Source organism: Xiphias gladius, chromosome 10 (assembly GCF_016859285.1).
Source record: "Xiphias gladius isolate SHS-SW01 ecotype Sanya breed wild chromosome 10, ASM1685928v1, whole genome shotgun sequence".
NCBI lineage: Eukaryota > Metazoa > Chordata > Actinopteri > Istiophoriformes > Xiphiidae > Xiphias > Xiphias gladius.
This window is the reverse complement of record NC_053409.1, coordinates 13,804,866-13,819,299: the sequence shown is the minus strand read 5'-3', so window position 1 is coordinate 13,819,299 and position 14,434 is coordinate 13,804,866. Positions and strand designations below refer to the sequence as shown.

Here is a 14,434-nt window from a genome sequence, read left to right as displayed (position 1 = left end):
AAGTTTTCATTTCAGCAGTGTCAAATCAGAAGTAGCTTTTGTAGAGTTATTAAACCTTGTTTTGACTGTGGAAGTATGGAATTAGGAGTTTGTTTCATTTATAATTTTATGCATACATCAGGAACTTGTAGTGCTGGTTACGTGAGCCTGATTTGCTTTCACCCCAAATAATGTGAAAACGCATCCTCCCAAACTACTAAACTAACATGTTTCCTGGAAATGTGAGTTTTTCCTTCTACAGTGTATCTTGTACCTGAAGGTTAATTTTTGACCTTGGAAACAGTTGGGCAAAAAACTGTCCACACAGGTCCACTTAGGTGGTGTTTTCAAAGCTGTCAGCCTCATCTCTTGCACTTCCTCTGAAGATGAAGTTGCTCAGTTGTCATGGAAATGGTTTGTTATCACATGGCCTAACAATGGAATTTCAGTAATGCGATAATAATTGTTCGTATATGGAAGGGTTGCGCAAGCCCTGTATTTGTTCAAGGATAGTCTGTAGTGTCGGACGTTAATGGCCTCCTTTATCTCTCCCCAGCCGTCGACTGACTCCTGGTCGAGCACTTTGACGCCTTCCTAGTCGATGCTGTGAGCAACTTTAGCTTGGTGCTGACAGACAGCTGATGTTGTCAGTCTCATGGGTCGTGTTCGTGAGCAGATTGAAAGCACACTCATGTCTGCACTACAAATGCAAAGCTACAACCAGCAGCTGCTTAGCTTAGCATAAAGACTAGTCCAAAGATGTCCAAAGATAACAAAACACCTACCACTACCTTTAAAGCATACTAAATAATAGATCATATATTTGTTATAGTCTGTACAAAAAGTTAAAAAAGAGAAGTCGGGGGTTTTATGGGGGATTATGTGTGGGACTAGTTCATGGCCAGGCACAGTGAATTTTCAGTCACCCCCCTGTAAAACCCCAACTTGTCAGTTTTACAGTTGTACACACTAAAATGAACAAGATGTAACAGGTTAATTAGTGAGCTTTAGAAAGGCCGGTAGGTGGATTTTGTTACCTCTGGGCAGAGCCAGGCTTTTTGCTAAGCTAAGCTTACTCAATGATAGCTGTAGCTTCATATTGTGTGTAAGGGCATGAGAGTGGGATCAATTGTCTCATCTAACTCTCAGCAAGAAAGCAAATAATTGTATTTCCCAAAATGTTGAACTATTCCTTTAAGGCATTGAATGTTTTGTGGTTTGTTGTGGTATGTGTTTCTTTTCCCTCCAAACTATATAAATCTTGATTTGACTTTGGATATTTTGGATTATTTCCTAGTCTCTTCCCCCATGTCCTGTTATTTACCTAGACTGAAGGGGATCTCATGAAATGTACAAGCGTATTGAATTTGATAATGACCACGCAGCTGTGAAGATATTTGCTATTTTTGTACTCACTTCTTTACACTGGACTAACCCATTGCATTTGTATCTGTTTTGTCATTTATTTGCCATTTTTATTCATTTATTGTTTGTGCTGAATCTGTACTTGTAGGTGATCACTGCCATTAGATACTGCTACACTGCATCTGCCGATGCAGAGCTGGTAGTACCTATATTTACTCAGCAGGGGGAGGTATTCAGCTCTGAAATACCAAACATGCTGCTGCAGGTATTTCTCTTCAGTCTTAACCAACTGATCAAAGATTCAATTATGAAAATTTCTGTTCAGTATTTATATTTTCAGGTTATTCTTATTTAATCGATTTAATAGTTGTACTCCCATATGTGTTTTTGTTTTGAGCTTAAATGTGTTGACGGTTTATTTTTTATAATGTTGAATGAATGGTTACATTTACATGAGGGTCCTGTTGGGTTACTCTATGTTTTTATGTTCAGGCTCACTGATATTAGTGAGTGTCTTAGTTGCTCAACAGTCCACTTGAAAACAACATTTTTAGAAAAAGTTACATACTCAAAGGCTCATATAGTTTTCTAAAGACTCCTTTTTAGCAAGAGACTTGTGCCACTTAAAATATTGATTACTGTGGAATTTCTTTTACAGAGGAAAAAAAAAACACCCAGGTCTTGTTGCTCACTGTGTATATTTTTAAGGCCTCGTGCATTTTATTTTACACTCACTGAAAAGTTTTTTTTTTTTTCTGTATTCTTCATGTAGCTGAGGGTGTTATGCCTCAACCAATAGTGTAAAGACATTCTATGCAATATACTGTCTTTCACACTTTCGTAACCTAACTGTGCCCCAAATAAATCATCATATATTTATCTCATCTTTGTAAGTTTGATTAGTTACACGCAGTTTTGTCCCAGTTACAGGATATGTACAGGTGTGAACTCAGTCCTGATTGACATATTAGATACCCTAAAATAGTGTTTTACTATTGAAATTTAAAAAACAAAAACTCAATTGTCCCCTTTTAATTCCATGTACATTTTCATTCATTTCATTTGTATAACACTTCTCACGTGTCATATTCTGGGCAGTGATACGATCCAGACCAAAACAAATGTGCTATAACAAACATTGTAGCATCCGTATCTAACAAGTTATGCTACAGCACGGGAAATGAAAATAATTACAAGTGATTACAGGAATAAAATCAGTGAAAGTAATATAAATTGATACACAATTCATGACAGTTTATCAATAAAGTGACACTGATAATACAGTCTAATCATTATGTAGTACTATACTGAAAATGTGTTATAATTTTATAGTCATATGACTATGAGGTCTATGATCCAGAGTTTCATGCTGAAAAGAAATTGTGCTTTAATATTACACTCAAGGGTGATGGTTACAGTGAGACTGAGTTTGTTACTTGACTCTCCTTGATTTAATTAGGATTTTATGAGCATTTCCTTCACATGCAACATCCCACCCGTGAAACTGAAATGCAGAAAGCCTACACTTTCACTTCTGTTCATTTTGTAGGAAGTTGGATTAGTGTCAGTATATTTGCTCAAACCAGTGACAAATTCTCTGCTCCTCTCTGTTCAGTGTCCATCCTGTCTTTTCTGTCAGTGTAAGTACCAAACCTTTCAGTGCCAAATATGGTCAGTTGTTGCTTGAAATGGTGAAAGTCAGAGCATGGGATCACTGTGGGCGCTGGTCTTATCTGCCCACTGTTCAAGAGCTTTATAAAGTTCTTCTTGGGCTACACAAAAAGTTCTGTCTTGTAGCATTTCCTAACTCTTTTTAACATTGCTCATAGAGCTCCCTAAGCAAATCAACATATATGAATCCTTCCTTAATGGTCTCCCTGTGGTGCCCATTAAAATAGTTTGAGTTCCTTACACACATTTATAAATCAAAGGTTACTAGCCATCTGTTTCTATATTCTGGTTATCTTCTTTGGTAACCGAGCAACAGGTTTGTTCGCTGGTCCCTTTGTTGCTTAAAGACTCCAGTGTGTGGATGAGGTTTTCCAGGCCCCACAGGTAACCATCTTCCCGGTTGCCCTCTTGCCAGAGAACATCATGGTTTAACGTCTGGCCCTCTGGTAACGCTGTGGTCTTGCCAAAGTCAATAATCCAGACCTGTGCATTGCCCGTGTGGTCATGGATAAAGAGGAGAGAGCTGCCAATGACCTACGAAAAACAAGAAGGGTTTAATATTAACTTCTGCGTTTCCTTCTTGTGCTCCTTACTATACATCAATCCATAAATACAGCCAGGTGACAAAGGAAAAACTTGAATATAGAGTAATGAATGCTGATGTTTCTATACAGCAGTGAATCCCCAAACAGGCACTTGTACCACAGAGGGTAACTCTGCGCTTCCCAGGAAGTACGTACAAGACTGTAGAGTAGCTTTTATGATTTGATATAACAAATAATTTTAAAAATTACCATCTACTGAATCAGCTTTAACAACCAAGAATAGATAATAGGATTGTGAGTGCGTGAAAACTTGTTCGCAATTGAGCAGAGAGATCTAAACAGTTTAGCTAAAAGGACAAATGGCTGAAATAGCTAGCTAAAAATAATGGCTAAATGGTTGAAATATTTAACCAAAAATGAAAATAGTTAGCTAAAAGTACTTGGTACAAGAGTTTCTGACAGGGTTGTGTGTTATGTCAAACAAAAAAAGTTTGGGAACCACTACCGTGAAGCGCATGAGGGGTGGCTGAGTGACTGAATGAGTCTGAAAATGATATGGTCTTCACGGTCAACACATTTCAAACCAATTAACCACCTTTCAGGGATTTTTGACCAACATGTTAGACAGCACTCTCCACCGCATCATCAAAACGCCAAATAAGTGATGAAAATGGTGTTCAATCCCTCAGGCAGAGTTTCAGATGAAGATGAATGAACTTTTTTCTTTAACTCGTCATTCATCTTTAGATCAGTCATCACCTCGTGTCGCTTGAAGAACTCTGATGTCTTTAGGGCCTGCCAGATCTCTGTCAGTCGGCTCAGGTAAGACTTCTGTTTTTCATGAAAAAAAAACAACAAAAAAACCAGTTAAGGACATATCATAAAATACCAACATGGGTGTAGACACAATGTATATCTGGTGACACCCCACAATAACAGCAAATCAAACAGCATCACTGAGTGAATATTTGCTTTATGCCATGTGGATGGAGTTACTCTGGTTTGCTCTTGCAGTTCAAACACCCGGAGGCTGTTTTCATTTAACATTAGACGAGCCTAAACCTTTTTCAAACGTAAGGACTGAGTATACAAAATTATATTTGTCAAAACACTGAAAATACATGTAACCGGTGTGTAGTCTTTCAGGTAATGCCTGACACAAGATTGCTTTGTGTACTGTGTATGCACAATAAAGTATGTCTTGTGTATGTCCTTACATGCATGAATATACTGTATATGTTTGTGCAGTAACTGATTGCCACATACTACAATGTTGACATTCTCTCCAACAAAGTCCTTGAACACCTGGATGACATCCTGCTTCGATCTGGTTTTCTTGAAGTCAGTTCGACATGTACCGTCACATTTCTAAAAAGAGGAGAGAGCTTGAATAAAAAGTATTACACAATGAAACTGTCGGCAAAAACTACTGATGAGTGTCACACCTCAGATTTAGGAAGACTCAATACCACGACTCAGAGACACCTGGTAAAGTTCAAAGCAGTTCCCGTCTATTAAGGCTCGGCCAGCAGAAGCAGGCAAGGGCAAACAGTAGGTGAAGTCAGGGCGCAGACAGTGGTCGGTAACAGGCAGGCAGATAAACCAGGCAAAAGGAGCCGGCAGGGGCAAAATCCAAAAACGGGCAGGTAGTCAAAAACAGGCAAGAAAGGCTGGAAAACACAACATCTGGCAGGGAATGAGTGGAAATGGGGCACTATAAATAGTAAGAGCTGATTAAGGGAATTGGGAACGGGTGAGTGGATTTGCAGGGAAGAGTCAGGTGGCTGAAAGGCGGGAAAGCCGGGGTGACTGCAGCGTAGGAGGGCAAGTTAGGGTCTGAAAAATCAGCAGAGTTAGTAATATGGAAAAGGCATGCAGAGAATGAATGAAGGCATGAATGAACTGTGACAGATGAGAGTGGTGAGAGCGAATCAAAACAGCAAATTTACATTCTGTACAACCAAAACAATGAGCTGAAACAACCTAAAACGCTCCGTAGAGCTGAGGGGGGTCGCTTCTCACATTCTACCTTTTTAGTACCTTGTTAAACTGTGTAAGTGTATATTCATTGACCTCCCAGCTAGTAGGAAAAATCATCTTTCATGAGCCAGCGTTTCTTAGCATCACTCCCTTTACCTTGATCCCTTCTATCCGGAAGCCCAGGGTGTTGGTGGAGCTCATGGTCTCCCTCCACTGCATGTAGCGAGGCTTGGTGACGCCTCGCTGGCAATGCTCCTGGGGCGTTGGCCCTTCGCTGTCCACCTCCACCATTTTCCTGTACAGGTCCTCCCTTGGCTTGGGCCGTTCTCGTGCTCGAACAAGCTCCTCCTCCAAGTACGTCCTGAAATAGTAGGAAAGAAAAATCCTTGAGGTGCAGGAGCCGTGTGTTTGCACACTTCTGCCAGTTTTTTTTTAAGTGTTCTCTGCTTGTAGATAAATGGTAATGGTTATTTACTTTTAGGGGTTTATATTGCATTCACACACAAGTCATTAAGATGGAAGGTACACTGTTAACAGACACATACTGTTCTTTTTTATGAAGCCAGTATGAGGGGTCCAGGGTTTTGTTAACAAAATAAAAACTCTTTACAAAACACTCCTCTCTTTAATCTCAACACTCAAAGCCAGAGAGATCAGCACCTTTATAATGGTATTCTCTCATGCAGAAGTGATGACCGGTACATAACGATCCCATTACTGAACTGCACAGCTACTGTATAACTTATAAACTGTTCTGGTGAACAGAACAGCAGCACATTCGTATTCATGCCAGGCAAGTATGTGCAAACAGATGTGAATTTCAGTTTCAGTTTATGAGCTACATTTCCTCTGTGCTGAAGAGGGAAGCTGAGAGGAGACTCCAGCGTGCAGTGTTTAACTGTGTAAAAGTCTGAGTGAGTGTTTGTGCAAGTTGGCGGTTTTGCAACTTTGTGGTTGAGGGTGTTTTTGACAAGGGGGAGTCTCCAGGGACACCCTGAGTGTGTGAATGTGTACGTGTAGCCTCAGAAATACAGACACACGAAGACACTAAGTAGACAATAAAATAATTTGTTCTAGTGTGCATGTCATCATGTGTGTGTCTGTAAGTTTAGTGCATTTAGTGTGTCTGTTTGTGCTTGATTCAGTGTGCGTGTATTTGCTTTTTTGAACCGGAAATAAAGCTCTCAGAGTGGTGGGTGTCCATACCTGGGTGTCTGTGCATGCATGAACATGTGCATGTATACATTCATGTGTGCAGTCCCGTGTTTATGTATGTGTGTGTGCCTGTATTTTTCTATGTGTGTATTCGTGCCTGTGCACATGATACAGTGAGGCACCCTGCCTGCTGTGGCAGGAAGCCAAGCCTACAACATGCAGTTACAACAGGTGTTCCCTTGTAGATCAAAGACGCTTTAGGCAGCGCATACTATCACCAGTCTGAATTAATCTCATTAATCTATTTCAATAGAACATGAGCATTAAACGTATATATAAAAAAACACTAGAATGGCACTCAGTAGAGCACATACCTCCGCCAGGCCCAAATAATGACGATCTTGCAATGCGAAGGAAAGTGATAAAAAATTCCCGGATCTGCACCTATAACCTGATTCATACCAAATTTGATGGGTTCTTCCCTGGCCAATGCCTCAAGCCTTCACCAAGAACTTTTAGCCCAATCCTGCCGGCAAACAAACAACCTAGAAGGTACTCTGAGAGCACAGACCTCCACCAAGGCCAATGTCAAACAGCATACACCCAGCTTCAGAGAAAAAAAATCATAATAAATGATCCGGATCTGCCCCAAAAAGGAACGGGTTCATCCCCGGCCCACGCCCTATCCCTCCACCAAGTCCGGTGCAATTTGGTTCGGTAGTTTTTGCGTAAACCTGCTGAAAAATAAACAAACCGACACAGCTGACAACATAACCTCCTTGGCGGAGGTAATACACAACAAACACAAATAAAAATTATCTGACATTATTTTTTTAAATCTGCACTTAGGGTAACAGAAATACGATACAAAGAAATTATGCCCCTTTTTGACTCAAATACATGGATGAAAAGATGTGATTGCTAGTAAATATATATAAATCAGAAATAAATGAAAAAAATATCTATTACAAGTAAATAAATGAACACCATACTTCCTTACCTCACTCCCATCTTACAGTCCATGACATTGGGAAGGTCAAAGTTCGCCAGCAGGTCAGTCATATGGAGGAAAGACTCTCCGTCTTTTTCCACAACGCCATGGTAACCGGGAACAAATGGCAGCAGTGCGTCACCCCTCAGCTTCTCGAAACACTGCATCTCGTTTTCCGAAAACTTCTTCAGAATGGTGCCCTCATCTGCCGCTTTGAAGTTACCTGAGGTCAGATAAAGACCAGTTCTCTGCATTTCAGGCATTCACAAACCGGAGGGGTGAAGAAATGACCAGGCATTTAAAGATACAGGCTCTTAATTTGACCAATTTGACCACTGGTCCAGTAATGTACCTATATTTGCAGGTATTCTAGGGCACATTTGGGTCTGCCATAAAGTGTTTTTAATCCCTATCAATGTGGAGGCCTCTTACCTTCCCCTTTTTTCTTATTTCATAAAGCTCTCGGAAAAGTTGAACAACACAACAAAACTTACACACGACACCAAAAAGAAACATGTCAAAGACCCCAAACAGACCAGACCAAATACTGACAGTGGAGGCAGCAAGCAAATCAGGACATCAGAATTCCCCATTGGGGATCTACAGAGTGTCACAAACACTATCTGAAGGTCTGAGTAGTATGTGATATGATCTGAACAGGTCATACCTTTATGCCCAGCGAGCTGAACCCAGTTTAGTTTCCTCCTCTGGGTAGCGCTGAAAGGCCAGTGAACAATCGTCTTTAACTTCCACCACGGCTTGCTCTGGAGAAGACATGCGAGAAAACAAACAGAGGTGAATATAACAGACCAAAATAGAATCGTTGTAGAGCACTGCGTTATATTTTGAGGTATATCTGTGTGTCCTTGTTCACATAAATGATCTGATAACAGGAAGAGGTGCTGTACAGTCGCTGACGTTGACCAACCCTATAGTGTCTGAATAGAAATCTACCGAATAAGCAATTCTACTCAGTAAATCGGATGCCAGGCTTTTGGTTTTCCACTGCGTGAAGCCTCCAATCTAGGTCAGTCACAAGTCAATTCTGTGGAAAGTCATATCTGCACTCAACATCTCCATTCAGCATCTCCAGCTTGGTGTGGTGATGGGCTCAAAAGTAAGTTGTCCAAAAGCTACGATTTAACATCAGGAGCATGAATTTACAGCTAAAGACACTCTGGTTATACAGCAGAGAGCTTACTTTATATTCAAGGAAGATTCAGAAATTTCACACTACTTGAAACTTTCATAATTTGTCAGCTTTGGTCAACCAAGGGAAAACCGAGAAGTTTTAATATGAAATAACCCCGGGTGACACTGCCCATGTTGATGGCCTCTCAACTCCCACTCACTCATTATCGATGCTTTATTTATTTATTTATTTATTTTTGGTCATATGACTGTGTGCTCTGAATCCTGAACAAAAAACAAAAAAAATATAACTGAGCAGTGAATTATTTTTTTCTTGTCAGAAATTTTTATTTTTTCAAGGTTGTTTGTTTGTTTGTTTGTTCTCCTCTCCTGCCTCTCCTCCCTCAGTTTCACCTTCTTTCTCTTTCTGTCGCTCAGCACTCAGCACACACACACACACACACACACACACACAGAAAAACACGGGAACAGCTTGCAGATTTCACAGAGACACAGTTGTGCTTCACACTTATGGGAGACAGCCTGTATTATTCCCTCCAAGAAAACTGACCAAATCCCAAGACACACTAACTCTGAGTTTTTTATATTTCTATATCATATAATTACAGGGAAAAATAAACCAAATAAACTAACCTCCAGGAACTGGAAAGGTAAACTAGTACATGTTCTTAGATCCCATCTTTAGGCCTTAGAGAGGTCATTTCAATCCGTGCGTTCTGATTGAAACAGGAAATGAAACAGGGACTCTCGTGCTAGTGAAACACTCAGCTCATGCAGCCAAGCCTCTCTTAAATGTCAAGTGATATGCTTCACTTAGTGCTAATGTTTACTGATGATATCACACTATGAAGGTTTTGGACTTTCACAAACAAATGTTTGTTTTATCGTTGCAAGTCATTAACTTTACTGTCTTGTCAATTAACGCAGGCAGATAATGCAGTAATTTACAGTTAATGTTACTGATTGATTGCATTTTGACCGTATTAAAGTGGAATCCGCAGTCATGTTGCGTAATGTCTTATCCACATACTGAGAGGGAATGGAAACTGAGAGCTGAACAAAGAGTTTTGATGTAAACATAAGGACCCTGCAGCTCCCTGGACAATATTTATTTTTCACACAAAGTCTGATTTCGAAACTTCATGTTATTCAACCTACACTGTCCCAGCCAGCCTTGATGACAGAAACCACAAGACTTTGCACTGATAACACTTGGAATAATACTGGTGTCACTCTCAAGTCAGAACTTGGCATAACAGCTTTGCTTACAGTATACTTATGTTCAAGAAAGCATAGCGCATCAAAAGCTGCTTTAATACCAGTGGTGGAAGTGGTTTTCACATGCTTTACTTAAGTAAAAGCACCAGCACAACAATATAAGATACACTGTTAACAGTAAAAGTCTGGCATTCAAAATCCTACCTAAGTAAAAGTATTAAAGTATTATCAGTAAAATGAACTTAAAATACTCATTCAGTGGTAAAATGGCTTCTGTGACTGATATACATACATTATCATATATGATAGAATGAGATTCTTGGTACCGACACATCCATATGAAAGCAGTATTTTACTGTTGTAGGTTCTACAGGTCTAGGTGGAGCTCATGTACCTTTACCTGCTGTGTAAACAGTTGGGTAGTGTTGTCCAGTGGTTCCCAGCCTAGAGAACAGGCCTCCAAAGAGTCACAAGAAAAATCGAAGGGGTCGTCAGATGATTAATGGGCCAAGAAAGAAGAAACAAAAATGCACAAATTTGTATTTATTCTTGTGGAAGTTTTCATAATCTTTCCTGTTTTTTGTGAAATGTTGGGTAATTACATTTCTTCAGGACTTGAACTGCTCACGACTGGAACTGCTCAAAGCTAAAACTTGACGCAGGGCTCCGACAAGACACTCCTTTTTTCCCTTATGAGGGGTCACAAGCCAAAAAGGCTTAGAAACACTGGCTTAATCTTTAACATTGTGTTATATTCTATAAGCTTTTCAAAAAAAAAATTAACATAGAAATAATTTCAAAAGCAACTAGATCTGTCAAATAATTTTAGGGGGGTAAAAAATATAATATTTCCCTCTGAAATTTAGCAGGGTAGTAAAAAGTGGAACAAAATTGAAATACTCAAGTCCAAGCACACTACTTGGATAAATATACTTATTTACTTTGGATAACTGCTTATGAAAAAGACACACAAACCTTACAAAACTCACAAATTAAAAGGAAGCTAATTACAGGACTAGCCTGATGCTAGCTTTATGGCTGGTTTCTTCAACTCTTGTTTTGTTCTCTACTCTGTCAGACACACCTTTTCTTTGTAAGACTAGGCCGGTTGCTGTGTATGTGAAACACTGACTCAACGCCATGCCGATCCGAACAGTCAGAGCAGTCTGTAGCAACTCTGCAAACGCAGAGGGCAGCTGTGACCAAACTTCACCTGTTTCCCACAGTGCATTTCCAGAGACTGAGGAGAACAGCGGGGAGCCAGTGTGACTCACTGGGGCGGGTCGCGATGGCCAGTCACCATGCTGGCCATTCTCGTGAAGCTGTTTTGTCGTGAATTGTTAATGGAATTCAAACCTCTGCAAGATTATCAAATTATTCTCACTGTTACGATGAGCTTGTTTGTCCACCTGCCTGTCTGGCCTCTCCTCTGTTGTATTTCCAATACACCCTCCTTACTGTGCACTGTCTACTCAGACTTCCTCTCTATTGTATAGCTCATGCATTTAAGTGTGAACTAGCAATGTAAGTACTGATACGCAAGGTTTTTTTTTTAACTTCCTGAAGTGATTCTTTGTTAAATGTCAAAAGCCAAGGCTAAAATTGGCTACTGACCATGGAAAACATTATTACAATGTAATGTTAGCATTTGGTGTACTATGTATGTGTTTGTGTGGGTGTCTGTGTGGGGGCTGAAGGGGCAGGAGCATTAACGTCACCACTTTCAGAGGTAACACGACCAACATATTTCCATTTTAAGTTACAATGTCCAAAAGAGCCATTTAAAAAGCTTGAATGGCCTTATATTTGGGAAACCTTTCAAACTGAGCCTCACTTAATTGCACAATGTTATATTCAGCAATGCTTTCTCTTTCACACACAAACACACAGGCTTAACAGGCAATGTGTATTCAGTCTGTTTAAAAGAAAGTGACAGCTGCAGACCTTGTATGGAGGAGGCAAAGAAGGGTGCTAGTGACATTAAAAAAAAAAAACACACACACACACACACACACACACACATGCCCAATGAAAGTCTGCACCAGAGTCAAACATGTGACAGTTTAGACAAAAAGCAGATTATGCTGTTGACTAGAGGGCTGAAACACTGAGGTGACTCACTATGATCACACTCAACTTCCCTACAACTCACATTGAGGGACGACGATGGCGCACAAGCTCGACAGCTACAAGAACATACGTCGCTCTGTTCAAATGTAAATGTAGAATGTCAGGATTCATGCCCTCTGGTAGGTAGAAAACAGCCATATCTTAATGCGCGTGAGAGCGTGTTCAGTAGGACTGAGACTCGTCGGCCACAAGTAAACCTGAACTAAAGGCCAAACCTTCAAGGCTGGTCTGTGTGCTGAAGGAGGGGACTCACAGTGTTATTTGGTACTCACGGTGCCAAAACATAATATTCAATGACCTGTTGATCTGAGATTTGGCACGAAACACGTGCATTCTTACTCATTTTAATGTGTGTACCTTGTGTATGAGAGACCCAACAGCAGAAACCTGGCACAAAATGATTATTGGTACAAAAGGTGCCACTGAGATTTAATTTAAAAACAATGAATCATGAATGTAGCTAAGTTCTTATCTTCAATATGTACCATGTGGTCTCAAAGATGATATGCAATAAACACAATGATGTGTAACAGAAGCACAACTCTGACAGAAGCTCACCACACAACAAAGATTATCTGGCTTTTCGGCAGCTTCTTCATGTTGGTTTCAGTTCTTACAGCGCCCGGGCTCATTAAGGTGATGTGAAAGGCTTTGATAACCCGCCAAACATAAGGTGAGATAACTGGATTTCAATGGGCACAATCAAATTTCCTGGAGATTCCCCCGGGCTCTCTGGCAGGGATCTCACGGTCGTCTAATCTCTCTCTGTACATGATCTCCAATAGCAAAAGAAGAGTAGCGTGACTCTGACCGGCACATCTGACAAGTGAAATTTCCCAGATCTCAAAGGAACAGAAATAAGCACAGAAAGCACAGAACAGATACAAAAATAACTCCTGGAATGTAGAAGTGACTAATTTCCCATCTTTGCCAGAGAGCTCACTTTTAAGACACGGGACTTCAAAAACAACAAAACAAACACTGAACAAATGCCATTACCACTCTTCTCTGCAGTCAAACAGATCCCAGTGGTCTTCTGCAAGGAAGTAGTTTGCTGCCTGATGTTTATGTGCTGCCGTTTCTTCTCATCAAAACATCGGCCCTTTACTGTAACTGGGTAATTATAACGGGAGCGGATTTACAAAGATATACAGGAGATCCAGTTTGGCAGTCGGAAATGTTTTTGTCCCAAGATGCTCCATATGGGCAGCATTACTGTACATAACAGCAGGCAATTTATAGGTACAGGGAGGCAACAGAGGGTGTTTTTGAATTATTTAACACATTCTGTAACTGGAAGTGAAATGATTTGCTTGACCCCTCAACCCTGGGAACCAATTTAAAATCCTTCTTAAAATGTCAACCAGATGATTATCCCTTTGCAGATTACTCACCTCTCCGGTGTCCACCAGATGCTCTAGAGTTATGATGCCTTTGCTTTTGCTCTCGTTGTCACTGAGTAAGTCATCCTCGGACTCAACGGCAGAGGATCCCGTGGAGGAGATGGAGGAGTTGGACAGTTTCCTGCGCAGGGTGCCGTCCACCGCATCATCCCAGTCCTCCTGCTGCATCTCCCGGGAGGAGCCGCCGCCCTCCGGGGTGATGGTAACCTGCGGTACCCGGCGCGCATCCATCACAGTCGGCGCTCCGGTTGCGGACGACGGGGAGATTCGAGCGGCTTTCTGAAGGAGCTCATCGCAAATCTGTGATGACTTCCCGGCCGGTCTTCGCTCTAAACGAGACCCCTCGTTTATTCCAGTCCCGGAGAGCCCGAAGTCTTTGGAGGTCTTTCTCCTGCTCTCTTTGGGCATCGGAGAGCTGAGTCCGCCGCGAGAGAGCGCGCGACGAGAGGCGCAAAGTTTCCTCCGCTTCAGCCTTCAAATCTGGACATTTCACTTCCAGAAGTACGCACTTTTGAGTTACACCAGCCTGATCAGTCGGTCCCCCTGCGGCACTTCCTCGTTGTTGTCCGAGCTCTCCCCGCACGCCGAGCCTCTGTCTGCCTCTCCGCTCTGCGCTCGCGGTCGCCAAGGGGAACCCCTCTCTGCTGGCGGCGTGGCTCGCGCTTCAACGCAGTTGACACATAGGCGCGCGCCGGCGCACTCACTTACACAACTGTACAAGATTTATTATCTTCCGCATTGTATCCGTCTCGCTTCCTGACTGACGGATTAAAACGGCGGAAGGGGCCAAGTCGTTCAAAAGTTACAGCGCTGAACCGGGCCGTGAATCAAAAACGGGCTTAACC

General features: G+C 41.4%; 1 protein-coding gene across 2 annotated transcripts; it reads right to left on the bottom strand.

Moving 5' to 3' along the window:
- Nucleotides 1-2,080: 2,080 nt before the first annotated feature.
- itpka (inositol-trisphosphate 3-kinase A) lies at nucleotides 2,081-14,260 on the bottom strand. Of its 2 annotated transcripts, XM_040138187.1 has the most exons (8): nucleotides 13,581-14,260; nucleotides 10,457-10,513; nucleotides 8,354-8,450; nucleotides 7,696-7,909; nucleotides 5,697-5,901; nucleotides 4,827-4,928; nucleotides 4,320-4,391; nucleotides 2,081-3,549 (listed from the first exon to the last, which is right to left on the bottom strand). In XM_040138187.1, the coding sequence occupies exons 1-8, from the start codon at nucleotides 13,995-13,997 to the stop codon at nucleotides 3,280-3,282; spliced, it is 1,434 nt and encodes a 477-aa protein (XP_039994121.1). In that variant the 5' UTR covers nucleotides 13,998-14,260; the 3' UTR covers nucleotides 2,081-3,279. The 2 variants fall into 2 exon arrangements, with proteins under 2 accessions (XP_039994121.1, XP_039994122.1); XM_040138188.1 differs by lacking the exon at nucleotides 10,457-10,513 and having other exon boundaries at nucleotides 13,581-14,259.
- Nucleotides 14,261-14,434: the final 174 nt, after the last annotated feature.